Source organism: Eublepharis macularius, chromosome 14, assembly GCF_028583425.1.
Source record: "Eublepharis macularius isolate TG4126 chromosome 14, MPM_Emac_v1.0, whole genome shotgun sequence".
NCBI lineage: Eukaryota > Metazoa > Chordata > Lepidosauria > Squamata > Eublepharidae > Eublepharis > Eublepharis macularius.
Window position 1 is genome coordinate 67,628,621 of NC_072803.1, and position 26,267 is coordinate 67,654,887.

Genomic DNA, 26,267 nt, shown 5'->3' on the forward strand with positions numbered 1-26,267 from the left:
TACCGCCATCTACCAGATGGCAGAGCAGAAGTGGCTGCACATCTGGGCCTGTAGGCCATTGTGCACCATTACTGCCTTCCTCCTACCTTTGCTCACTCTGGGACTGTGGGCATGCAGCCATCCAGAGAGTGGGGGTAAGGAGGGAGGCGGGTGAGCAGCGCCCCAGAGCATGGGGGGAGGGAGGCAGCTGGCCAAGCAGCTGGCAGAGGTAGCAGTGGCTGTGAGGGAACACCTCCTGTCCCCCAGCAAGCTTGCCTGGCTCTGACTTCGAAAACTACTGTTCTTTGGTTAAATCGCATCACTGGCCATTGCAATGAACCCATGTCTGGAATGTCGTTTAATTTAACCCTAATCCTTAACTCTTTCTCACTGAAATCAGTGGAACATGATGCCATTTAGCTTTGGCTTTACCATGCCCTATAATTCCCAAGATGATTTAAGATATGTGTTTGAAGATATGGAGGGGAGGGACCTGCTGAAATGTGTCTCTTTCACACATGAACATTTTTGCTCCCATAAAGCCTAGAAACGTGCACTTTTAAAAAGAAGTTAATAATGAGGTGGATTAATGGCCCTAATCATCTCTATGGGCTGTAAGAAATGTCTCAGAGAGATCCTTTGGTAAAGGGGCAAGAACTGTAGGCTGTGCTATTAGGTACTGTCTGTTGAGGTAGATATGCTCCTACTGGGTAGTTTCTGTTTGTTTGCTATCTCATGTCAAATTACTGTTTCTTTCATTTCTGCATTCAGAATTATGCTCGTTTTCAAATTCCTGCAGTCCATACCCTATGGTATTGCTTCTTGAATGTCCCAGTCATTGATCGTATTGATTCACACTGTGTAGTCCACCTTGAGTATTAGTGAGAAAAACAGACTGTAAATAAGAGAAATCAATCGATGGGCATCAACCACTTGACTTACAAACTAATGGGATGCAATCTATTTGTAATCTTGTTGGGCTGGAGCTGGAAGGGAATAAAGGGGGAATAAAGGGAATAAATCTGACCCCTCCTCCTCCCAGTGCTGACAGCTGATAATCTGCAGGATGTCTTCTCAGGGGTAAGCATCCTAAGGTATCTTCCAGCCGGTGACATGTCTCAGGATCCTGTCCCTCGACCTGCTGCCCTACGGACCAAGCAGAAGTCCCGATGGAGAAGGCAGCTGCAAGTCCACTGACCCGCGGTGCTGAGCGCAGCCCCAGGGGAGCGAGCCTGGCTGCACCCGGGGCGGGCCGCGGGACTTGCAAGTCTTACCGCACCGGGCAGGGGGAGAGCATCTTCCTGGCGGGCAGAAGGCGCCGGCTTCAGCGGCCCCTTCTCCCGCCGGGCCCTGGGTAGCCTGACCCGGCAGCCCTCCGCGCGTGACAGCGGGGCCGGGGCGCTCCTGCGGCCTGGATCTTGCTCGCGGGCGGGCGGCGCCTCGCTGGCCCGAACGCACAGACCAAAGCGCCGGCAGTCCCGGCTAGGCCCGCCGGACACGTCAGCCGAGGACACGCCGGCGCCTGCAGGGGTCTGGGGCCGAAGCGGTCCTTTCACAAACGCGGCCGGCCCGCCCCGATCTGCAGCGGGGCGCGGGGCGTCTGAGGGCTCGGCGCTCGAACTTGGCGCGGGCGGGGACCGGCCGCCCCGCGCTGCGCCGCCCCGCGCCCGTCCGGCAGCCCGCCCTGGGGTGGGCTGGGGGCGGCGCCCGTGGCTCTCCCAGCGCCCTGATTGGCCGCGGCCCCTCCGGCTCGGCTGCCCGGCCCTTAGAAGAAAGCGAAGGAGGCGCAAAAAAAGTTCTCACTCCCCGCTCCGGGACTGCGAAGGGGCGCATTGCTCGCGACGGGCCGCCCGCAGTCTCGCCCGCCTCCCCGCGCATGGCCTCGTAGCGCCGCGCCGAGCCATGGATGCACACACACGCTGGAAGCGGCGCAGCAGCGGGCAGCCCTGGCGCCTGGCGCTCGCCCTCCTGGCCGCCTTCGCCCACGGCAACGCAGGTAAGGATAAGGCAGGGAGCCCGCGCAGGGATGCCGCCGCGCCGCGCCGCGCCGCGCCGCGCCGCGCTTCGCCCCGGGCAGCCCCTGGCTTCGGCGCGCGCGAGCAACGGGGCGTCGGGGGCCGGGCGACAAGCCTTGCCCGCGACCCGGCCGCCTGCCGCGGAGCGAGGCCTGGGCCGGGCCACAAGAGAGGGAGCGCCGCCGGAGCATCCCCGCCAGAAAGCCGCGTCTGGCTTTGCCTTCGGGACCGGAGCGTGCTGGAATGCGGCTGCAGAGGGCCGCCGGCCAGAAGCGTTTCTCCTGCGCTTCCTTTCTCAAACTTTCGTCCAGTCGCCCCAAAGTGCCAGCAGAGCTTCGGCTGGATGTTGGGCTGAAGAGTTTATGGAGATTTTTGGTGGGCTTTGCTGTTCTCTGCAGTATTGGAAGATTATCTTAAACTTGACGCTCCAAGATTTTCGAAATAGCACAAGAATTTCCAGCTCCGTTACTCCGAAGTAGTAGTACTAAAGAACGCTGCCTGTAGTCGGGTGAAGGCACGTTTCAATTAGCAGTAGGTGCCCCGCTCGTGCGTTGCAACCCAGCGATCTTCTGTTGCATGAATTGGATTAATGCCTGCCGTAGCTCTGAACCTCGAAGGCTGCCCTGACCCTTCCTTGGAGGCGAGCCCCATTGAAAACAAGAGGACTTGCTTCCAAGTAAAGGTGCCTTTAGAACTAGAATGTCTGTGTAATTCCTAGCGAATCAAGGACATTTCTTTCTGAGGGTGTTAAAGAGCAGGGTGCTTTGGTCAAACTCTGAATGTGGTATGCCTGTGTGTGTCAAAGGGACTAGCCGAGAATCCAAGTATGCACAGTTGCATGCACAAGAAGCCTTTCTACCAGTTCAAATATTCGTGATACTATTTTTGCGCAGGAAAAGCTAGCACAAACTCACAACTCTGTACACGTTTAGCATTTCCAGAGACTGTGGACTGATTAAAACAAGCTAAAATATTTTTGCAAAAAAAGTGTAGGAGGGGAAACTTTGGTTTTTCCTGCGGGCAATTCACTGGCTGTTCTTTCTGTGAACAGTTTGCAACAAGCCAAAGAAAGCTCATTTCTGCATACTGGAAGGCGACTGTCCTTGCTCTGGTCAGTGGCTATAATGAAGGCAGCACCACTTTGCCAGAAAGGGCTCCACGGTTATGGGCAGGGAACAGGGCTGTGTACAGCACATCTCTTTGCTGTTCAGAACACTTGAAGTGTGGACTCCCTCAAACCATTTTGCAGGACTGCCCTTTGCAAGTTTGCCAAGGGGCAGTTAACAGTTCTTGGGAGCCAGATGTCAGTCACAAGTTGGCTGTCCTTGGTATAGATTCTATTTCTGCAGGTACCTTCAGTTCCTTCTTGTCTGACCTCTCCTGTCTCTTGCCCACTCCCAATTATTCAAAGGGGGAAATGTGCTTTTGCACAGTGCTCTGAACTCAGCTAGGTATGTGGCACTGTTTTTCTATCTGCCTTGAATCCGAAATCGAGCCTGCAGGAGCTGGGGCTGGGTCCCTCTGGGGAAAGGCCACCACACTCCAAGTGCCTTCATATTGCAGACACTTCTGGTGACCTTCCAGGAGAATCCTGGTGGAGTAAAATGGGGGAGGAGTCTGAGTCCTGGCAGTCCAGACACCCACAGAATGTTCCAAAGGTTTTTGTTGGTTTGCTTCTCATCTCATCCCATCCCCTAGAAGCAGCTGTAGAAGAAATGCCATGCCACGCTACGCCATACATGCCAGGCTGGACATTGGATGCTTAACTAGGTCTTTAGAAGGCAACCCTGCTAAAATCCATGTAGCTCTTTTCAGAATATTTGGGGCGTCATAGCTGCAGGTAATAAATATTTGAAGTGCTGTTGTGTGGTGCCTTCCTGGTAGACATATCTCCAAAAGGGCATTGCAGAATGGGCAGAGAGCAGCAAAAATTAACAGGGTGATGGGGCACCTTCGAGAGAGCTTTGTGGCACTCTTGTAACACTGAAATGTAGGGACACCCAATGCACTAAGAACAAAATATGAGCCCAGCAGCACCTGGAAGCATTTTCCAGCTTTCGTGAGTCAGAGCTCATTTTGACAGATACCCAGTGCAATTAATTGTTGAGAGGTTCAGGACTGAGCAAAGCAAGTATGTCTTTGCACCACAACATAATCAACCTGTGGCATCCACTGATGCAGGATGTAGTGGTCACTTAGGTAGCTTTGAAAGAAGGATTAGGTAAACTCACAACAAATTCACCAGGATATTAACCATGGGTTCAAGGGCCGTAAGAACTCTGTGTAACAGAGCCCAGCCATAAGAACTGCCTTGCCAAATGAGACCAAGGCCTATCTAGTCCAGCATTTTCTTTGCAATAGCAGCCTGCCAGATGCTTCTGGAAGCTCACAAGCAGCCTTGCCCTGTTGTTTGTTTCCAGTACTTGCTATTCTGAGGTATACTGCCTCTGCACGGGAGGTTCTATTTTGCTCTCACAGGGTTTCATTTCAGGTTTCTCTTGGCTTGCTCTCAGCACTTCTCACTGTTTTAAAATCTATGTTCATGTCATGTGGTCCAGTTTGTCTACTCTACATACAAATTGCATTTTATTGAACTTGTTGGGAGTCAGCTTCATTGGGGGAACTTGAGTCATGGGACCTGTCATGGAACCCCAGGAACTGTGGTTTTCTGAAGCTATCTTTTCAGCATCCCTCACAAAACAGCTGTTTCAAAAGTTCTGTTGGCTTTCATTGGTTCCACTTGTGTATCCAGAAGGCATATGAGTTTCTTGTTTGAGCAATATTTTCGGCCATGAAGTTTTCATTTTCTTTCAGAAGGCCTAAGTTTACATGAAATGCAAGCAACTGTTCACTTTATATATTGTGATATATCCTCCTAGGTCCCGGATTTTCTTGTGGAAGGGGGAGGGGTTGAAATTGGAGGCATCCTACACTCCAAAGGACGTACCAACTTTGGCAATCAACTCTCAGACCCGACTTGCACCGGCAGGGTAGCCCAGTCACCTTCCCAATCAGGGCTCAGGGATGGGACCTGCTTCCTAGGCCCTGGTGATACCACTGGTGATTTCCTTGTGCCAGTCAGCTGTCATACCGGTTGCAGCCGTGAATCGCGACACAGCCTTAATTCTTTCCACTGCCCTTCCAGCTGCAGCAAATGGAGGGGGAAATCGGTGTGTCACATGGTCTGGTTCAGGGGAGGGGAATAGAGTGGGGGATGTCTCCAGTATGGGGACTTCATTTTTCCCCTTTGCCATCTTGCCACTGCATAAACCCATGGTTTATGAGATCTTGGTTTTAGTTTCTTGTTTTTCATAATTATAGTATTGTGCTAGGTGCTGCAGATGTGTGGATATCCAAGAACCGACTTTTTAATTATGAGCCTCAAATGGGAGGGGAGAGAGGGGTGAAATGAGGTCTCTCTGCCATTTGCTACTCACCTCTGCCCTTCCCTTTGGGTCAACTGGGCAAGGTAACAGAGGGCACCTCCCAGGATTGTGTAGGGTGCATGTGAAGAACGATCAGGAGCACAGGACCTTTTTGCTGCACCCTGGCTCTTATAGGCCCACACATAGAGGGCCCCTGCTGACTTGGCTGCCCCCAATAAATAACAACAACAGCATTCGATTTATATACTGCCCTTCAGGATGACTTAACACCCACTCAGAGCGGTTTACAAACTATGTTGTTGTTATCCCCACAACAAACACCCTGTGAGGTGGGTGGGGCTGAGAGAGCTCTGAGAGAGCTGTGACTGACCCAGGGTCACCCAGCTGACTTCATGTGAAGGAGTGAGGAATCAAACCCAGTTCTCCAGATTAGAGTCCTGCGCTCTTAACCACGACACCAGTGTTGAGGCTGGGGGAGGGTGTGAAGGCAAGAGAGAGAGGCCAGTAATAGTGCAAGACTCTGCCTGGTGGAGCAGGGCCAGCTGTGTTGAGTGGGGCAGACTGGGTGGGTGGGGCCTGTCTTGAGTGTCTGCATCCCATCTCCTTTTCTAAGGACCCAGCACAGGGGCGCATTTCATTTTATCCCCAGGGTCACCCTGTGAGATGCTTAAGATTGAAAAACACTGTCTTGGGGTGACAGACATTCTGTCCCAAGTCAACAGTGGGGAATATTCCTGGTCCCAGTTGGGCACAGCCTGGAGCAGGACCTGCCCGCAGATGATTTTTCAGGTATTCCCAGGAAGACATGAAAGGGAGGTCTGGGGTGGCAGCCTCGCCTTGTGCTCTCCAAGGCTGCTGGTGCCAGTTTGGTGGCACCACCAACCCTGTCCCTTGGACTGCAGCCAAGTGTGCAGCAGCCTGGCATGCCTGGAGAGTCCTATGTGGCATCCACGTCCAGGCTGGGAGTAGATTTCAAGACAGCTCCCTGGAGGTTTTAGCAGATCAGAGCCTTTTTGTTCTGCATGTCTTTTTTTTTGCAGTGGAGTTGAGTGGTACTGCCCATCACTGTTGGTGGTTTGCCCAGGGCCACCCAGTGGCCATCATGCCTGCATATGGTTTTGAACCTGGGCAGCGCACTCCTAATAATGCATGGTGTGGGAGATGCATGACTCTCAGCCCCTGTTCCTGTCTGATTTCCTTCATAGCATCTAGCAATCCAGATTGCATGATGTGATTTCCCCGTTTCCTCTTGTGTCATAAGCAGCAGTTGCCAAGGAAGTGAAACGTGTGTGTGTGTGTGTGTGTGTGTGTGTGTGAAGTTTGCCAGGGTAGAGAGAACATAGATGCTGCATTTGCTGGCAGACCTGTGGCTCCCACCATGTCTATTTCCTGCATAAAATAGAATAACAGAAGTATCCTTTCCAGCAGTGGTGGGTTAACTGTAGAGCATCAGGTTTGGGGTCATAATGTTTAAAGGCCCAGCAGTGAGTGGGAGGTGCCGGTTGCCGGACTCTCTCTCACCTGACTGCCATTCCTGATCCTCCTGGTTCAGTGTGGAAAGATCTTTTGCAGTTGCTTTGCACATGTGGTGCAGGGCCTTCGGATGAGGCATGAGCAGCGGGGTGTGAAGCCAAGGCTAAGCATCTGCTGTGCCACTGCTGTTGTGCCTGGTGCTTCTTGAGCTGATCACAGCACACTGGCTATGTGAGGCATGCTTCTTGCTGAGGTTTTGCCCTGGCAGGAGCAGCTGAGGTTTAAAAATGGTTTGCCTGTTCTTTGTTTAAACACGCCCTCCTGAAGTTCAAGCCAGCTTGCAAAAGAAGTTAATATAGAATGGAACGAACGTGATTCCTGTTCTCTTTCTGTACAACTCCCGCCTTGTGCCAAGGATCCAGATGTGGCAGATGAAAGGCTGTGAGGAGGCGTGGACATAAGCGGGGGTGGGGTGGGGTGGGGAGTGTGAGCTCTTGGAGGTGACCTCATAGTGCAGGCTTGTGCTGCTGGGATGAAGGCTGCCAGCTTGGGCGGGGGGAAGTCCTGGTGTTAGGAAAATCTCATGCGCGGCTTGCAAGCTTTTTGTAGAAAGCAGCTGGTTGTACAGTTTTCTCCCAAACAAGCAGGACTTACTTTTCTGTCAGGGTTAACCTTGCCTTGTTAGTGGAGAGTACCTTCTCCATCTCTCAAGGAGAAGGTACTTTGGATGTTGGTTTTCTTAGTCTGTGTGTAAACATCTGTATGGAAAATGATATTCAGGAAAAACTTCTGCAGTGCAGCAGCAATGGAAGCATCAAGTTTCTCAGTAAATAATAAGAGGACAGCCTAATCCGAAGCCTGTGCCTGGCCTGGCCTCCTGTGGTTGCTTCTGTGCTGCACTTGCTGGCACCCGGAGGTCCCCTGGATACCCAGCCCTGCAGATGCCCACACTTGAGGTGGCAGAAGCAAGACAAAACTGGCATTTGGAGTGATAGAAAAACAGGTTGGGTGGTAGGTTGCTTTGAGGGAGTGAAGGGTTGTTATGGTGCTGGCTGCCACCCTTGGTGCCCATCTTAAGGTGGACTTTTAGGACAACTGCGTCCCCCAGCACCCAGGGGTTTGGGTGCATTATGTGGCCACTTCCTAGTGATTGACTTTGCTAGCATGACAGGTAGTGCTGCTCTCCATGAGGGCAGAAAATACAGAAGTACCAAGAGGGTGGGAGCAGTCCAGAGGGGGGCGTGACGATGCTTGTCCCTGTGCATCGGTTGAGGATTCCAGTTGTATGGGCATGTCTGCATTGTAGATGTGCAAGCCAGCATAAACTGCCCCAGCAAACCTAGGAGAGGATATTCTGAGAGAGTGTGGGGCCCAGAAGGAGATTCATGGCCCTTTTGTAGAGCAAAAGCTGTTCAGAGTCTGGCTGTTATGAAACAGGCAGTCTTCCTCTGAGTACCAGATGCCAGATGTGGGAGGACCTTTCCCTTCAGCTGTGACTTGGGAGCATCCCAGAAGTATCCAGCTGCTCAGTGTTAGGCCGAGATGGTCTGATCTTGCAGGTAAAGCACCTCATAGTCCCCTGGCATAACCCATCTCTCAGAATGGGGGGAGCCGATTTGAGTAGAAAAAGTTCTTTTGCAGTCCAGCTCCCAAACATTAAAAAGTTTGGAAATATTCTCCTTATACTAAATGCAAAAACTGCCCAAAGAAGAGAGAAGGAGATCCATTAAATTATCTGAAGGCTTCTTGAAATGTCATGAAGTAAAGATAAAAGCCAAAATGGGAGCGAAATCCTTCTTCAGACAAATGGGACACTGTTAAGATTCCTAGTCTGTGAGTCACTGAGTGAATTAACTTCTGTCTGTATAACTGGGGTCATTCCCCATGTGGAAAGATAGTCAAGGGAAGCTGGGGAGCTGGTGTGTGTGTGTGTGTGTGTGTGTGTGTGTGTGTGTAAGGGGGGCTTATGATGTCATGAGGACAGCCCTGCTAGATGTTTCTTTGTGCTTTTGTGTGACCAAAGAGGTTGAAAGTAAAAGAAAAACCTTAGTTGTAAGAATACCGAGACCAATATCAAAAAAGCTAAAACTGTATATCTATATACAGATATATATATACATATATATATATGTGTGTGTGTGTATAAAAAATGGAATGGGTGATTATTAGTAGAAGAATATCCAAGAAATGGATTATTTCAGCACATGGTCTCGTGCTCACAGGGTTTATTTTTCGGTCTCCCTCTACCGAAATCATTGCCTTCTTATGCTTTTTATTTAACTACCCTCAATTATTTTAGAGCTTTTTTATTAACTCGATTGAATGTGCCACCCACTCCTGTCATGAAGGGAAGGCTAAGAAGGATTCCTTACTCGGACTGTTTCTGTGGCCGTTCTTAGGGGGAAATTGGTACTTTAATACATATTTTGATGGAGAGCCCTCTTTATATTACCCTTAGGAATAGGTTCTTAACCTAGGCCGATTCCACACGACTTACCTGAACCCGGGACGTTGCGCTACGTTGCGGATCATGCCAGGGAAAACACGAAGTATCTAGATAATTTTTCATCTTTGTCTTTTCATAACTCCTTTTATCTCATAGATCTCTGGATTTTACCCTTGCTATTGAGAGATTTTTCCTCCGGTTTAATATTATGTCTAGATACAGATGGGTTTTGACTGCTCAAGACTTTTCGTCAAGGAGCTTTAATCAGATTAAAGGAAAGGAAAGGAAGTAGTCTAGATTTCTCTACAAGCCAGATCTGGATGTATAACAGCCAAAGGTCTCTACACGTCAAGGTTTTTCTTTTCTTTTCAACCTCTTTGGTTACCTGTTTTTTTCTGGATTGAAATGCCCCCTCCTTACATATACTTTTTTCTGTCTCTGTGCTGTTGGGCCAGCCACAGAAGCACTCCCTCTCCAGGTATGGATGTTCCAAGGAATGTCAGTTTGCATAAAGACTGCGTGGGGTGTGATTGTTAATTCAAGCAGTTTGTGGCTTTGCAGCCATAATTCCCAAACTGTGTGCTGAGGAACATTAATGGTCAGCAAGTGCACTCCTTTATTGCTTCTTTGAAAGCTTCTGTGAGTCCAAAGCCCAAATCCATAGGAGAGACCGCCCACTTTATCTCTGATGATTTACTGCTGTGGCTTTCCCACATTTCTCCTTTAGCCTTGATGAGAGGCAGTAATTCTTCTGGGTGTTCTTACGTTGGGTGTAACTGGATCATTCTCATGCAGAGATGCTTCATGGGCTGCATCTAGACATGAATTGGTGTTCTTTAATTACCTGTTTCCCATCAGTGGCCATACTGGGAACATTGATTCATGTTGGAGTGAAATGTCTCCAATCGTTTAAAAAACACCAGTGCCCTGTATCCAACCACACATTCAGAAGACCCCAGGACACCTAAGTTTTCTTTAGAAGGGCTATGACTTCTCTGTTATCTCCCTCTCATGGGATGGAGAGATCAGCAGAAATTACTGTCCCTGCTTTAGAAACCCGGAGGGGTCCTTGCGTCTTCTGAATGTGTGGATGGATTCCGGTTGGTGTTTAGTATCCCATCAGAATTCGGCAAACCATGTTGTCCTTGAAGACAAACCCACTAAGTAAAATTCTGAATCATGCAAAGGGCAGCACAGACAAAGCTTCCTTTTTCTGAATCAGACCCTGGTCTTTCTTTGTCCTGCCTTCTCAAATGGGCACTGGCTCCTCTGGGTCTCAAGCAGTGGTTTTCCACTTCATCTTTTGGCTGAAGTTGGGGGATTGATCCTGGAATGTTGTGTATGCCAAGCAGATACTCTGCCACTGTGTCATTGTCTCTTCCTCAAAAGATGGTCACCATATGGTGTTCCATATGTGCATGTACATATCTTGGTTAGTTTATGTTTGGTGTCTTGACTGCCTGAGCATGGCAGCTGGCATCACTGATGACTGCTGTGTCTCACGGCACCAGGGTCTACCTAGGCCAGCAGCAGGGTTTACGTTGTTCTTCAGGATTGCTTGTCCATTGAGGCTCGTCCCATGGCAGGCAAATGGCAAGGTGCTTGCAGAGCTTCTTAATTAACACTCTTCTTCTGTGATCCACCCAGTAGAAGCCTCTGGTTCAGGATTCAGTTGTGCCCATTACCTGTGGCTTCCTCTTGCACTCACTAGATAGCATTTCCTAGAATATTTCCCAGTTGGTAAATGAAGAAATGTTTGGGTCTGCATTTGAAATCAGCTGATAAATATTACTGATTTGATTTTTGAGGACTTTGCCCACATTCTTCAGGATCTTAATATTTTTTAATTAAAATATTTCTATCACACACACTGGCTTGTGAAAGTCTATAGGATGACTGACAACCAGCAAATTAAAACAAATAATAGACATTAAATCTCTCTCACATGCATACACGTGTCTGTCTGTCTATCTGCCCACACACTTTCTGACCCCTCTAGCCAAATAGGGGTTAGAGGGCTGTTTTCTGGTGGTTCTGGCCCTGTTTGAGGGCAGCTGTTCAAGGCTGTGATATTTGTTCTGTGGAGTTCCACAGGGTTCTATCCATAAAGTTGAACATCTACATGAAATGGGGGGATGAAGTTGTTTAGTGATTGAAAGTAACGTGCTGATCAGCTGTGGTGCGGACTTAATTTCAATGAACTTAGACTGGAGTAACTCTGCTTATGATTGCTCTGTAAGTACAGGAACAAGCTTAGAAGAAAATTAAGCTAGGAAGGGAAAGGTTTGGGCAGGTTTCTTGACTAGAATGCAAACCCTTGTAATAGATGTGAGTCTCATTTCAGATATCTGTGGAAGTGGAAAATGTTTTACTCTGTGTGGGGGGTGACATTGAGGAAAGTTTGAAGGCTAATACTTCCAAAGACAAGTCACAATGCCCCATGTATTTCAAGACCATTTTTGTGACAATTTTGAATATACCCCATAACAACTAGCATTGTTATCAGTTTGTTTATTTAGATATTTACATTCATGAAGGGTGACCCAAAGTGGCTTTTATCATCATTCTCCTCTTGCCCATTTTATCTTCACGACAACAACCTTGTTAGGGTGGGTTATGCTAGGAGAGCACAAGTGGCCCATGGCCACGGAATGGGGTTCCATGGAGGAGGGGGGGGGGATTCAGTCCTGGGTCTTGGCAGATCCCGTCCTAACATTCAACCAGGCTGTTGGTCAGTTTTTATTTCTGAATAAAATAAATAATTTGTGCCTGTGCCTTGCCCTCACCTAGTTTGTGGTCCTCTTGGATCAGTTTGGTGTAGTGGTTAAGAGCGCGGGACTCTAAACTGGAGAGCCAGATTTGATTCTGCACTCCTCCACTTGAAGCCAGCTGGGTGACCTTGCGCTAGTCACAGTTCTCTGGAGCTCTCTCAGCCCCACCCACCTCACAGGGTGTTTTGTTGTGGGGATAATAATGGCATACTTTGTAAACCGCTCTGAGGGGGCATTAAGTTGTCCTGAAGGGCGGTATATAAATCGAATGTTATTGTTGTTGTTGTTATTATTTACAGGCCTGGTCCTGCAGTATGCAGCACTAGAGAGATAGACCACTCACCCCAACCTGACAGAGAGGCACATTGCCCAAAGCTTCACTGTTCTTGTTTTGCACAGGGAGGTTGGAAGCAGCACGAAGGAAGCCTTGGCTTTTGTGTCCTGCCTCTTTGACCATAAGGGGTCAATTGAGAGTGCTTGGTCAAAGGACCCAGCAAATCCTGCAGTCTGGACTGATTCCTCCCTAAAATGATACCCCAGTTGAGTTTGGATGTGAGACCCTTGGAGTGGGTTCCTGTTGAGCTCAACAGCTGGCTTTGGGCAAGTGATGACTTTCCAGTTCAGCCTACCTTACAGGGCCATTGAGAGGATAAAATGAGTTGTCACTAGAGATGGGCACGAACAGGAAAAAAAGAACATAATGTTCGTTGTTCGTTGCCATCCACGAACAGGGACTCATGAACAACCACGAACATGGCCCTGTTCACGAACATGTTCGTGATTGGCTGTTCATAGGGGCCAGCAGGCTCTCCTCCAGCCATCATCCAAGTCAAGATCCCTACTGCACCACTCTCAGAAACCTGACCTGAGCACACACCAGGAAAGGTACCAATAATAAATAATAGCTTGGCCCAGAGCCTGGCAGCAGCCCTGGAACTTGAAGGGATAGATCCCTACCGCACTGCTTCCAGAAACCTTACCTGAGCAGGCAGCAGGAAAGGTACCAATAATAAATAATAGCTTGGCCCAGAGCCCGGCAGCAGCCCTGGAACTTGAAGGGGTAGATCCCTATCCCACCAAAATTCAAGCTCCAATGCACTCTATCAAAATGCCAACAGCAACTGTCTCTTCACTGTCTGCAAAGTCAGAGCTGGGAGCTCCCCCCCTCCCCCCTGGTCTTTGCCCATTGTTGTAACAAATTTGGAGCTCCTCACTTGAAAGGAAGACCTGCCTATCAAGCTAAATTGGGCTTAGATTGAGTTTTCCAGGGCAACAGCAGGAGTTCAGACAGAATTCATACAATCCCTGCCTAAGTTGCCAAGGGAATTGATTGCAGGTGCCAGACTGTCTGGCTTGACGAACAGCAACGAACGAGGCTTGCAACAACCATCTTTTCTTTCAGAATGGGGCCTCAGGAACCGCTTGTTCGCGAACAGCAGATTGGGCTGTTTGTGGCTTTTTTGTGTGTTTGTATTGCTTTTCGTGCCCATCTCTAGTTGTCACCCGGCTGGAGCTGTTGGGAAGCGGCAAGAAAAACATGCTTTAAAACAGAACAGCTGTGCGGTTTGCAATTCAGGATGGCAAGACTGCTTGTTCTGGAGTGGTTTTTCTTGCTGGGAGATGGGTTTTCTGTCTGTGTTCACAACTCGTGCTTCTTGTGCTTCAGGGTAATGCTGAAATGGAGTTCTGTATATCTGTCCCATGGAGATGTGGGTGGGGGGGGGTGCATGAATTTTAGATTGATTGAGTTTAAGATTTCAGTGACTGCATCCAGTAGCTGTTAATTTTCTCCTCCCATTTTAAAGGAAATCTTCAAGCCAAACCTCTCCCCTTCCTTCCCCCAAACCTATTTTCCGAACTTCTATAATCAAGCTTGCCTCTCCTTTTGCCACCCCAATCTAGGTCAGTGGACCACTGGATCCTCTTGATAAGCTCCAGCAAACTTTCTTTCATAAGATCCTTTCTCTTCCTTCCACTGTACCTTCGGCTGTGGTGTGGCTAGAACTCGGACTCCCTCAGATTTCAACATTAGCATGGTACCATGCTATCAAGTTCAGATTAACACTCCATGAATCTAACGCTCTACCATCTTTACTGAAACTAGTAACAGTTGACTCCTAGTTGGAAACTTGGCTTAGCCCAGTTGATTCAAAACTTGCTATGTTAAACTGAAGCTTAAATCAGAGGTCCAGAGGAGTTAGCAATGTTAGTCTGTAAGAGTCCAGTAGCACCTTTAACACTAACCAGCTTTATTGTAGCATAAGCTTTCAAGAAGTACAGCTCTCTTCGTCAGATGCATGAGAGCTGTAGTTCTCGAAAGCTTATGGTACAATAAAGTCTTAAAGGTGCTACTGGACTCTTTACTATATTTTAAATCCTAGGGATTCACTGAAAAAATCTTTGCTAAATGTATGAAATTGATTATTTAAAAAAGATTGGGCTATGACAAAAATTCAAAGCTGATCAGAAATGCTCCCCAATTTATTTTCATTATCCTATCAGAAAATGTTTGAACTGGCTAAATATTTATTCTACTTAACAGTTCCAAAATATCGATGCTCTTTCATGTTACTTAGATGCAATGTGTTACCTTCTGCTGAGATGAAGGCCTGTTTTAGTAGAATTCCCCCTGAGAAAAATTATGTTTCTCTTTGTAAGGATCAAGTCGATTCAATTCCCATATCTTTTTTAGCTGCCCCTGTTACAATTCACTTTGCAACCTATATATCACTCTCTGGACTGAACGTCTACAGAACATTTCTGAACAACAGAAACTAAAGATTTTGTTATTAGGCAAGATAAAAAGTGTACTTGTGATTTAGCCATATTTATCTATGGAGCTATAAACTACTTATACATGTGGCTTGTAGGCTGTTAAGTTACAGGGAAAGAAGAGGTTGCCTCTTCTTTCTCCATTTATATAGTGGTATCCAAAGTGAGCTCATGTCACTCTTGCATGTCCTGCTGTTTTCTTTTCCGTAGGACTTCCATGGGTCTTTTAAAAGTTAAGACATAGCTATTAATAGGGTTATCAAGTCCAGCTTGGGAGATTCCTGGATATTTGGGGTAGATCCTGGGGAGGGAGCTCAGCAGGGATGCAATGCAACGAAGCCCACCCCCCCAGAGTTGCAGTTTTCTCTATGGGAACTGATCTCTGTAGTCTGGAGATCAGTTGTGATTCTGGGAGAACCCTATGTCCCACCTAGAGGTTGACAACCCTACTAATAAGTGATCTTGAGCGTGTACCTTATAGAAGGACAGAGGACCCCTTGCTGGAGCCACCCCAGATCTATTTTGAAAGAACAAAGGTTCTGTGTCCAGGATCAACTGACCTGCTGAGATGGCCAGTGCTGGGCCCGTGGTGGTGGTGGTGGGGGAATAGAAGAAGTGTTAGTGAGAGGGGGCAGTTGAAGAGCCTAGGAAAAGTGTAGTGAGGCACTAGGCAATAAGACAGAGAAGGGAGGAGTCTGAGCAAGGAAGGAACAGCCCGCCAGGGAAGATGCAGAGAGGAGAGGGAGGGCGCAGGGCCAAGATGTGCAGAGGAGAGGAAGGCTGCAGTTTCCATTACAATTTTAAACCAAGCAGTCAGATCTTTGACTTCTGGCTTCAATATTTCTACAGTGGCCTCTCTATATTAAACATCTCAGTTTGTCCAAAATGTGGAATATCTGGAAGTGATGTTGTTTCTTGAGCCAGTACACAGACAAGAGTGTACTGATGTGTCAACAGAAACGTGTGCATGTTTACTAACCTTAACTTATTTGTTATTGAAAACCTCACAGATATACACATAAAACTAATGTCTTTTGAACACACCCCATCAATATTACTAATTTATTTGGCTACCCCCTCTCTCTTTCTCTCTCTCTTAAAACATTTTTTTTCTTATGAGAGAAATGCTGAATTTGAGAATTTCTGGCCAGCCCTGATGACAAAACCAGATTTCTTTTTGTTGATGGTTAAGACATCACGTGAAAGCTTTGGAGGCAGAGCATGTTATTCTTGAAAAAAAATGACATTTTTGTGGCAAATTGTAGAGCTGTAAAATACAGCTCAGTAATTGGAAACAGAAATCTCAGGAAGAGACCTATGGCAGTATTTTCTGAAAACTTATATGAGAGTCCAGACTAATATGCCTGACATGTAAAACAGCACAGGCAAATGGGATATATTGAAAAAAGTAATCCCCCCTCCCCGAATTGCTAATCCTGAGCTTGCTATAGACCAGTGATGAGTTCTCCTGCTCTTACTCCACTGAAGTGAATGGAGACTGTGCAGGGAAGCTTCCAAGTGGATTGAGCTCTAGAGGAAAACATCAGGAACGTGACCTGCGAATGTTGGCAGGATTCTGCTCCAGTGGGTAGAGAGGGTTCAGGTAGCTAGAAATGGAGTCGGTTGGTCAGGATAGTGGTTGTAGACCAGATGACATGGCTTTTCCTTTAGGGGGTGCAGGGTGGAAGGGCCAGGGGCAGATGTGGCAGGCACTGAAGCAATCTGGTAAGTATAGGGGAAGTTCTCAAGAATAAGTTTCCCAGATTGATGGAGAGCAGCAGCAATGACACAGTGTTTGTTCTTCTGCCTTCAAGGATGAGAAAGATCTTGCAGGGAGTTCAGCTCTGCCCTGTGGAAGGAGGGTGAGGAAGAATGCTGGGTTTTGGTTGGAAGCATTCCCACTTTGGGGCAGATTGTAGGATTTTGAAACAGCAAACCCCAGCAATTCTGGCTGAAGATGTGTTGGAATTGCTCTTCTCTCTCCGCCGCCCCCCTCCATTTCCAACTGACATTTCCAGTTAAAAAAATTTCAACCATTTTATAGATGGGATAGCCTTGAGAATTTACAATGAAGTTTCAGAAGAAAGGGCAGAAACTTTTGGGAGGTTTGATAAGTATTGGCAAACAGCATTGAAGTCTGAGGAAGATGACGGAGCTGTTGTAAGGAGAGTAACAAGATAATGCATGAGAAGTGCTTAGAACACTGAAAGTGCTAAGTATATAATTGGTATTTCCTTTTCCTCTTCATTGTCCGTTTGCCTTTCAAGAAGAGGGCTTAGCATGATGGGAATAGTCATGCAAACCATCGCTCCAAGTTCTTGCAGTGGAGAAAACCAAAGCTGGGGGTGTATCATGATGAGATTTGCAGTTGACAGGAGCCCTGAACCTTGGTAAGGCTTGAAAATGTGAAAAATGGTCCCGAAAGCATTCTTAGGTTGGAGTGGCAGAAAAATGAGGGTACATTCCATCTACCTTGTGATCTTTTTAGATCACTTCATGAGCAATTCTGGTGGCTTTGAACTGTTAAATCATATTATATTGTGGCGATTGAGACCATTTCTGGTGTCAGCATGCTAGCTAGCAAGCCTGGGCTCTGTCACCCAAAGAAAAGGAGAAAGGGAACTCTCGGGGGGGTCATGTCTGACAGCTGGTCTCTCTCCCCCCCCCCCCACGTTAGCTCTCGTCTCCTACAGGACTAGTTCTTGAATATTACAAGAGGTTTTTAAACTGAAGACATTTGGCGCAGCCTTTGTTAGAGACTAGAGTAAGCAAAATGTTAAGAGAGCTAGGAACTGGCTCAGATATGTCTGCAGTTTTATGCACATTCCTCTTTATTAAAGGGCTGCTTGTAAATTAAGCCTTTTAATTTCCTGACTGAAAGCTTCAACTTTAGCAAATGGTTAACCACATGGGGGTAGGGAGCTGCCTTGAAATAGACTCAACGCTCAGCCTGTTGGGTTTTTTTTTTAGGAGTGGGGAATAGCGTGGTATTAGGAGGACAGTAGAAAGAGATTGGGGAGAGAAATTTGAAGAAAACGGCCCAGTACAATTTTGATGGGCCTCTGGTGAGCATTTCCTTCATCTTCAAAAAGCCCAGCGTCCTTTCTTTTCAAAGGCCCTGTTTGTTCCACAGAAATTTTTGCTGTTTTTTTCCTGGTAATCCGAAGCACCAAACTGGGCCAGTCTGTTATGGGATGGGTCACCAGGGGACCTGTTAATTCCAGCAGCCTCCTAGTCAAGGGAATTATCCCAGCAAGACGGAAACATGGTAAGGGCTCCAAGAAACCGATGTGGATGCACAGAGAGCTCCAGAATAAGCTAAGGGAGAAAAAGGAAATGTTCAGGAAATGGAGAGAAGGACAGACCTCTAAAGAGGAGTATATGAGGGTTACTAGGTACTGCAGATCAGCCCTCAGAGAGGCCAAAGCTCAGTACGAGCTGGGTCTGGCCAGGAGGGCTCGCTACAATAAGAAAAACTTCTACAGATATGTGAGAAGCAAACGCAAGGTAAAAGAGGCAATTGGACCACTGTTGGGAGTAGATGGAAAAACTCTGATGCAGGACACAGAAAAAGCAGACAGGCTTAATGACCTTTTTGCCTCTCTTTTCTCCATGAAGAACTCAGGCACATCTAGAGATAGTAGAAAATGTGGCAGGACACCTGAGTGGCTAATTGACATTGACAGAGAGGTTGTGGAGAGGCATCTGGCTGCACTGGGTGAATACAAATCCCCTGGGCCGGATGGGGTGCACCCAAGAGTGCTGAAAGAACTTTCCAGAGAACTTGCAGAACCCCTGTCCATCATCTTTAAGGCCGCCTGGAAAGACTGGGGATGTGCCACAAGATTGGAGAAGAATGAATATTATCCCAATCTTTAAGAAAGGGAGGAAGGATGACCTGGGAAACTACAGGCCGGTCAGTCTGGCTTCTGTTGCTGGGAAGATATTAGAACAAATTTTAAAGGGATCAGTCTGTAAGCATCTGAAGGACCACTCAGTGATCCGGGGAAGTCAGCATGGTTTTGTTCCTAACAGATCCTGCCAGACCAACCTGATTTCCTTCTTTGATCGAGTGACCAGCTTACTGGATCGGGGGAACTCTGTTGACGTGATTTATCTGGATTTCAGTAAAGCTTTTGATAAGGTCCCCCATGACATTCTGATGGCCAAACTGGAAGACTGTGGAGTAGACTATAGGACAGTTTGGTGGATAGGGAACTGGTTGGAGGACCGCACTCAAAGAGTGGTGGTCAACGGCGTTTCATCAGATTGGAGGGAGGTGTCCAGTGGGGTGCTGCAGGGCTCGGTTTTGGGCCTGGTACTTTTCAATATTTTTATCAATGATCTGGATGAAGGAGTGGAAGGGCTGCTCATTAAATTTGCTGATGATACCAAATTGGGAGCGGTAGCAAACACCCAAGAAGATAGAATTAAAATTCAACAAGACCTGAAGACTCTGGAGAAGTGGGCAGCTGTGAATAGGATGCAATTCAACAAAGACAAGTACACAGTATTACATCTGGGCCACAAAAATGAGAAGCACAAATACTGGATGGGGGATACACTTCTGGGCAGTAGTATATGTGAAAGGGATTTTGGGGTAAGAGTGGACTGTAAACTGAATATGAGCAGTCAGTGTGATGCGGTGGCAAAAAAGGCTAATTCAATCCTGGGTTGTATCAAAGGGGCCATAGCATCGAAATCGCAGGAGGTCATAGCCCCTCTCTATACTGCCTTGGTCAGGCCACACCTGGAGTATTGTGTGCAGTTCTGGAGGCCTCCCTTCAAAAAGGATGTGAACAAAATCGAGAGGGTGCAGAGGAGAGCGACGAGAATGATCAGGGGTCTGGAGACTGAGCCCTACGAGGAAAGGCTGAGAGCCTTGGGAATGTTTAGTTTGGAGAAGAGGAGTTTGAGGGGGGACATGATTGCTCTCTTTAAATATTTGAAAGGCTGTCATTTGGAGAAGGGCAAAGAGCTGTTCCAGTTGGCAGCAGAGGGTAGGACGCGAAGCAATGGGCTAAAACCACATGTACAAAGGTACCGACTGGATATTAGGAAAAACTTTTTCATGGTCAGAGTAGTTCAAAAGTGGAATCAGCTGCCTAGGGAGGTGGTGAGCTCCCCTTCACTGGCAGTTTTCAAGAAGAGGCTGGATGAATACTTGTCAGAGATGCTTTAGGCTGATCCTGCACTGGGCAGGGGGTTGGACTAGATGGTCTGTATGGCCCCTTCCAACTCTATGATTCTATGAATTAAGGCTGTCTTGCCACTTTGTGGCTGTTTCTACATGGGTGTGTGCATACATGCAAAAAGGTGCCCCTAATGCAGAAGCCGCAGCATGTGATGTGGGAATGGGAAAAGATGGGACCCACACATTCCTGATCCTTCCTTTCCTCACTGCTGCTACCCCCCTTACTCCCCCCACCCAGATTAGAGATATAATATTTACTATCCCATGAAACCTAAACTAATTTTACTGCTTTAACAACCTGAAAGGCATCTTTTACTTAACATATAAAATTACAATATTTGACATATTTATGGAATTTAAGTTATATATGCCTTAGTTTTCTACAAGTAAAATGACAAATATACCTAATACCTGAGAGAACCGTGAGCTGATGTTCTCTGTGCTACCTTAGCACATGTATCTTTTTTGCTATCTGAAAAGTAGAAAAAAGTATGAGTTAAACTGAAAATGCAAGCTTTGTGGTAAATAGCATAAAACATATTATTTCGTTAGAAAAAGGCTCACAAACTCACAATAAAACAATAGCTTGTTTTGATATGTAGTTAAAGTATGTAACATTAAAGTACTGAACTATTTAGTAGTGTATTAGCATACCTGTTGTAGCATTATAAAATTAGTCACATTTATAAATAAAAGTATCAGCACCTCAAGTCTCTAATCAGAATCAGGTTCCTTATTTCATCCAGGGACCTGTGACACACACAGACACACATACCCCTGAGAAATCTTATGGTTTTTATCATAAATAAAATTTTATCATAAATCCCCCCTCAAAATTCCTCATAGCTTGTTTAGTTCAAGGAGGAACTTCCCAAGTCGTGTTTCTGTGGTGATGCTATCCTTTCCCTACTTCCAGCTGTCAGAAACCATCAGGCAAATGTGACAGAATCAGGGCTGGGTGCAGCTGGGGAGATCCCAGAGGAGACCCAAATCTCCCTTGGAATCAGTTAATAATAATAACATTCGATTTATATAATGCCCTTCAGGACACTCAGAGTGGTTTACAAAGTATGTTGTTATTATCCCCACAACAATCACTTTGTGAGGTGAGTGGGGCTAAGAGAGCTCTGGAAGAGCTGTGACTGACCCAAAGTCACCCAGATGGCTTCAAGTGGTGGGGTGGGGAATCAAACCCAGCTCTCCAGATTAGAGTCCTGCTGCTCTTAACCTCTACGTCAACCTGGCTCCACCTTGCTGGGTGCCTCTTCATACTGTGACAGCAGGAGGTGGGGGCCTTTACCACCAGGGACCCACTGAGACCAGCAGTTCCATCTAAGAGGCAACATCCGGCTGATGCCAAAATTAACAGTGCTCTTAAAGACCCCAAATTGTCCAAGGAGGCATTACAACATTGAGCAGAAAGATTCAGAGAGAGAAATGCCAGCATTCAACCTGGGCCCAGGTGAAAGTCTCCAGCTGCAATGGGCTGAGCACCAGAGAGGGTCACGTTTAAGGCTTCCTGTCCTATTCCTCATCCTGGCTTGGCAAGCAATTGTGGGGAGGGGGAGGGGCGCTGGAGATGGGCATCTTCTCATGCTCAGTTCTGCCACTTTTTTGCCAATCTCTGGCAGCAATGGAGAGAGACAGCTGCTAATTGTAGAGGTACCATTTGGCTTGTCATTGTGGGTTTCCAGAAAAATTAGTGTTGGAAATGATTGGATGCCCTAAATAAAGGGTGGACTGATTTAACATGTTTATTTTGACTCAAAGTTATTAAATTAATAAGTATGCCATGTTAATTTTATGTCCCAGCAGCAAAAAAATACTTCACGTGAAATATTTGATGAGGGAAACCCAAATCAAGAATGGTTTAAATATTCAAATAAAATAAAAGTTTTATGGAAATTATTTTTATTGGAATAGTACTTGTCAGATTTAAAGACAATGTACTATGCGCTTCCCTTATATGTTCTAAATTTAGGAAAAGAAAACCAAAGGCCCCAAAAACGGTTGATACCCCAGAACCTGCAATCTAAAAACATGCTTACTAGGGAGTTAGTCCCATTGAGCTCCATGGGATTTACATCAAATTATACATGCTAGGATTGCATTGTAATTTAATAGAAACATAGAAACCTAGCACTGGAATGGAACCAAAGGGTCATCTGGTCCAACATCCTGCACAATGCAGGAAATTCACAACTATCTCCCCCTTCACCTCCCCTAGTGACCCTTGGTCTATGCCCAGAGGAAGGCGAAAAGCCTCCAGGATCCCTGGCTAACATGACCTGGAGGAAAATTCTTTCCGGATCCCAAAGTAGGGGTGTGCAGAGCCAGGGTGATTCGGGTTTCCTGATTTGGAATTTCTGAATCAGGGAAAAGATTCAGAATAAAGGGAATTCCGAAGCTGCAAGCTGCTTCGGAATACCCGATTTGGAAAGATTCGGGTTTGCTTCTTAAAGATTTGGCCGTTGTTTTCAATGGGGAACATGCTCCTGGCTTTCTGGGAGCCTGGAAGGGCCATTTTCTTTAGGAAGCAAACCAAACTTGGTGGGGACCTTCTCCTAACTCTCCTCTAACGACTTCCCATGTTTCAGAACAATTGGACTTTGGGGGGCCGTGTTATGGCCCCCCAAAGAAGGTGCCCCATCCTCCTCCACTCTCCATTATTCCCTATGGGGGAAAAAGTCATCTTTCTAGGTGGCTTGGGGTGGCATTTTGCAAGCAAAATGCACCCAATTTTCAAGGGACCCTCTCCTACCTACCCTCCCCCAAGTTTCAGGGAGATTGCACTTTGGGGGGGCCATGTCATGGCCTCCCAAAGAAGGTGCCCCTATCCTCCCCCAGTCTCCTCTATTCTCTATGGGGAAAAAACAAAGGCCTTTTCTCTAGGTGGCTTGGGGTGGCATTTTGCAGGCAAAATGCACCCAATTTTCAGGGGACCCTATCTCACCTCTCCTACCATGCCCTCCCCAAGTTTCAAGGAGATGTCATGGCCTCCCAAAGGTGGTTCTCCCACCACCACACCATTCAATTTCTTTCTACGGTGGGGAAGACTTCCATCCACACAGCAGAAGCACATGGATTGGGGCTGCCAATGGCCACAGACACAGTCTGGCTACACCACACACCAGCAACCCATCAGAAGAACACCGCCCCCCCCCCAAAACCTAACCATCCCTGCAGTAACTGGCCAGTCACTCTCCATTGGTTCTAGTTATGGGAAAATCCAGACTCCCACAGTAGGAACACACGGAATGTGGCATCTACGGCCACATGCCTAATCCCCCTTTCAATCTACCCCCCCCCCCAACAGCCCCACAGACCCAAATACATGCTCCCCCAAGTTCCAGAGCGGGCTGGCCAGCCACTCCACATTGTTCCCTATAATGGTAACTGACCTTCACACCAGAGAATAACACACAAACACACATTGAATAAAGCTATTTTTTTTAATTTTTTAACTTTCAGTTACAGCTTTAAAGGCACACTAGTGTGACACATCACAGTCTCCCACACCATAGCACCACAGCTTACTTCAGATCAGAGAATCACAAAAACACAATTGCTTGCAAAAACACTTTATTTCTGTCCTGGCTTTAAGTTACACAGCATGAAGGCACAGCACAGGACATCACAGCAGTCTCCCACACTATACCACCACTTACTTCAGATCAGAGAATCTGTCAGTTATAGGTCCTTATACTATGGTAGGCAAACCTCTGAACCCCCATATCAAGCCCACTGAAGTTATGGGTTGAAAGGGTGTAGTCCAGAAAATAAGCATTGTCCATACTAGAGGGGAAAATATATGAAGACAGTAAATCTAAACAAGTCTGGCATACACCTGTGTCCAAGGCCACAGTGCTGACTGAGACAGTCTCAGAAGTGATAAGAAAACACGTGTCGCAAGCCTTTGAAAGGAAGTTAGGCTAAAACAACTGCAATGTAATAGCAAGGCACAGCAAAGTCAGTTGGCAATCAATGCACAGCTATGGTATAGCAACTCAGTGGCATGAATGGGGCCCGTTCATGACAGAATCACAAAAACACACACACACACACAGTTTTTTTTCAAAAACACTTTATTTCTTAGCACAGCCCGAGGGCAAGTATCCCATTCCATTCCTCCCAAACCAAAATGAAAGGGGGGACACTCTTGCAACTTGGTCCAGCAGAACCATTGTCATTTCCTGCAGCTGGGCTTTCAGTTCAGCCAGTGGGGAAACACCATAGAGCAGAACAATACCTAGCCACAAGCACAACACAATGGCATTTGCGGAGCACGGTTGTTGCAGAGGTCCCCCCCCCCCACACCAGCTTCAGGCTGTACTGGAAAACACCTGTGAGACACAGTGATGTGGCCTTCATCATCCGCTGGCCCCCGCTCCCCACTCGCATCATCCCTACCCGCCCCAGTCCTCCCCCACCCCTTCAACATGAACATTTTAACAGCATGCAACAACAGTAAACAGTAAACAACATTAAATAACATCAAAAAATATTAACAGCAGCAGTGTCTCCCTAACCCAACCAGTCCCTACCTACCAATCTCTCTCTCAAGTGGCAATCAACATCTCTGGGGCATGTTTGTTATTAATCATCAGAATAAATTTGTGCCCACAGGGTCTGTGACAGTTTGGGGGTCAATTTTTTAATTGCTGGTGGGGGGGGGGAGCCAAATTGCAGGGCGCATTCCCTTTGCCACTGAGTCCCACCCTCCTTCTGCTGGCTGGTTTTATCTACTTCTACAAGTTTAATGTAGGGAAGAGCGCAATTCCCCAGGACCTAGACTCGCAGAGAATGCAGGCCACAAGGAGGGCTCCCCTCATTCACTCTGGAAGTCCACTCCTGAGAAATTGGAGAGCCGAGAGTTGACCTTCAGGAAGACCAGCTGCTTGACTCTCCATGGGAGAAGGCGAGAGCGATGTGGGCTGACAATGTCGTCCACATAGGAAAAGATGCGCTCGCTCTCCACGCTTGTTGGAGGGCATGAGAGGAGCCGCTGCACCTCGAGGGAGAGGTCTGGCCAGACTGCCTCCTTCTTGGCCCAGTAGCTCAGCGGATCGGTGGACAGCAACTCACAGGGCTCCGCAAGGTAATCCCTGATCACTGCCTCTGCCGAATCCTCTCTCACACGACTCACGATCCCAGAGGGGCCAAGGGCCCGCTGGAGTATCTCCATCTCCATGGACATTCTGGTGGTGGCCGCGGGGGGACCCTGCTCAGAAGGGGCGCGAGAGGGACCCGCAGGGCTGGGTCCCCTCCCTGGTCCCCTCTGATGACGGGCATCCCCTCTTGGTCTGCCTGCACCTCACCCAAGCACAGAGGCCGTCTCTGGCTTGTGTGAGGTTCCTGTCCCACTTGGCGAAAGTGCCCTTAATGTGTGGGTCGCACATGGTCGCCAACACATATGACTTCTTCTGCGTGAGAGGCATTAGCCTGGTAGCTATGCCCTGCTGCAGCCTTCTCATGAGTGCACGCACTGCTGGAATAGTGTCAGCACGAGGTGTGTCTGGGTTCACAAAGGGAGCCAGTGAACTCTGGAGCATGTGCACTAAAGGAATGACCAGACCATGTCAGACAAGACCACCACAGTGAAGTCCTTGAAGGGCTCCAGGACCTCCACTGTCTGGTGATGGTGAGCCAATCCTCCTGGCTGAACTCACCCACCTGACTTGCCCTGTCGCTCTCTGAGAGCCATGCCTGGAGTGCGGCCTGCTGCTTCACCAAGCGCTCCAGCATGGCACAGGTGGAGTTCCAGCGAGTTGCTACATCAGAGATCAGGCGATGCTCTGGCATGCCTGTCCTGGCCTGCTTCTGGCAGAGTTTGTGAGTGGCTGTCATGTTGTGCGAGAAGTGACTCATGAACCTCTGACATTTCTGCAGGAGATACTGGAAGTCACTAGTCACGGGGTCCTGGATTTCCGGGGAGGAGCCCACCCCAAGCGCGCCTTTCACCACTAGGTGAAGCTTGTGAGCTGCACAGTAAATGCGTTCGTGGCTCACCTGATGCGCCACTGCCCTCATGTTGCTGCCTCCATCCGTCACCATGCATCACATGGTGATGGGGCCCTCGCCTATCCAGACTATCCAGTCTTCCAACTGTCTCCTCAGGGTGGCAACGATGTTCTCTGCCATGTGGGACATGTCGAGAACCTCAGCGTGAAGCAAGGCCTTGCAGTAGCCAGCCCAGCGGTCTCCCATCCATCCCTGCCTAACTCTGGACAC

The 26,267-nt window shown here is 47.7% G+C and overlaps 1 protein-coding gene across 2 annotated transcripts in view; it reads left to right on the forward strand.

The window, feature by feature from the left end:
* Positions 1-1,796: 1,796 nt before the first annotated feature.
* The window catches only part of COL5A1 (collagen type V alpha 1 chain), a 404,609-nt gene continuing 380,138 nt past the window's right edge, over positions 1,797-26,267 (forward strand). For both annotated transcript variants that reach the window (XM_054997811.1, XM_054997812.1), the window contains exon 1: positions 1,797-1,975. In XM_054997811.1, coding sequence (XP_054853786.1) covers positions 1,882-1,975 — 94 coding nt within the window. In that variant the 5' untranslated portion in view covers positions 1,797-1,881. The remainder of the gene's footprint in view (positions 1,976-26,267) is intronic.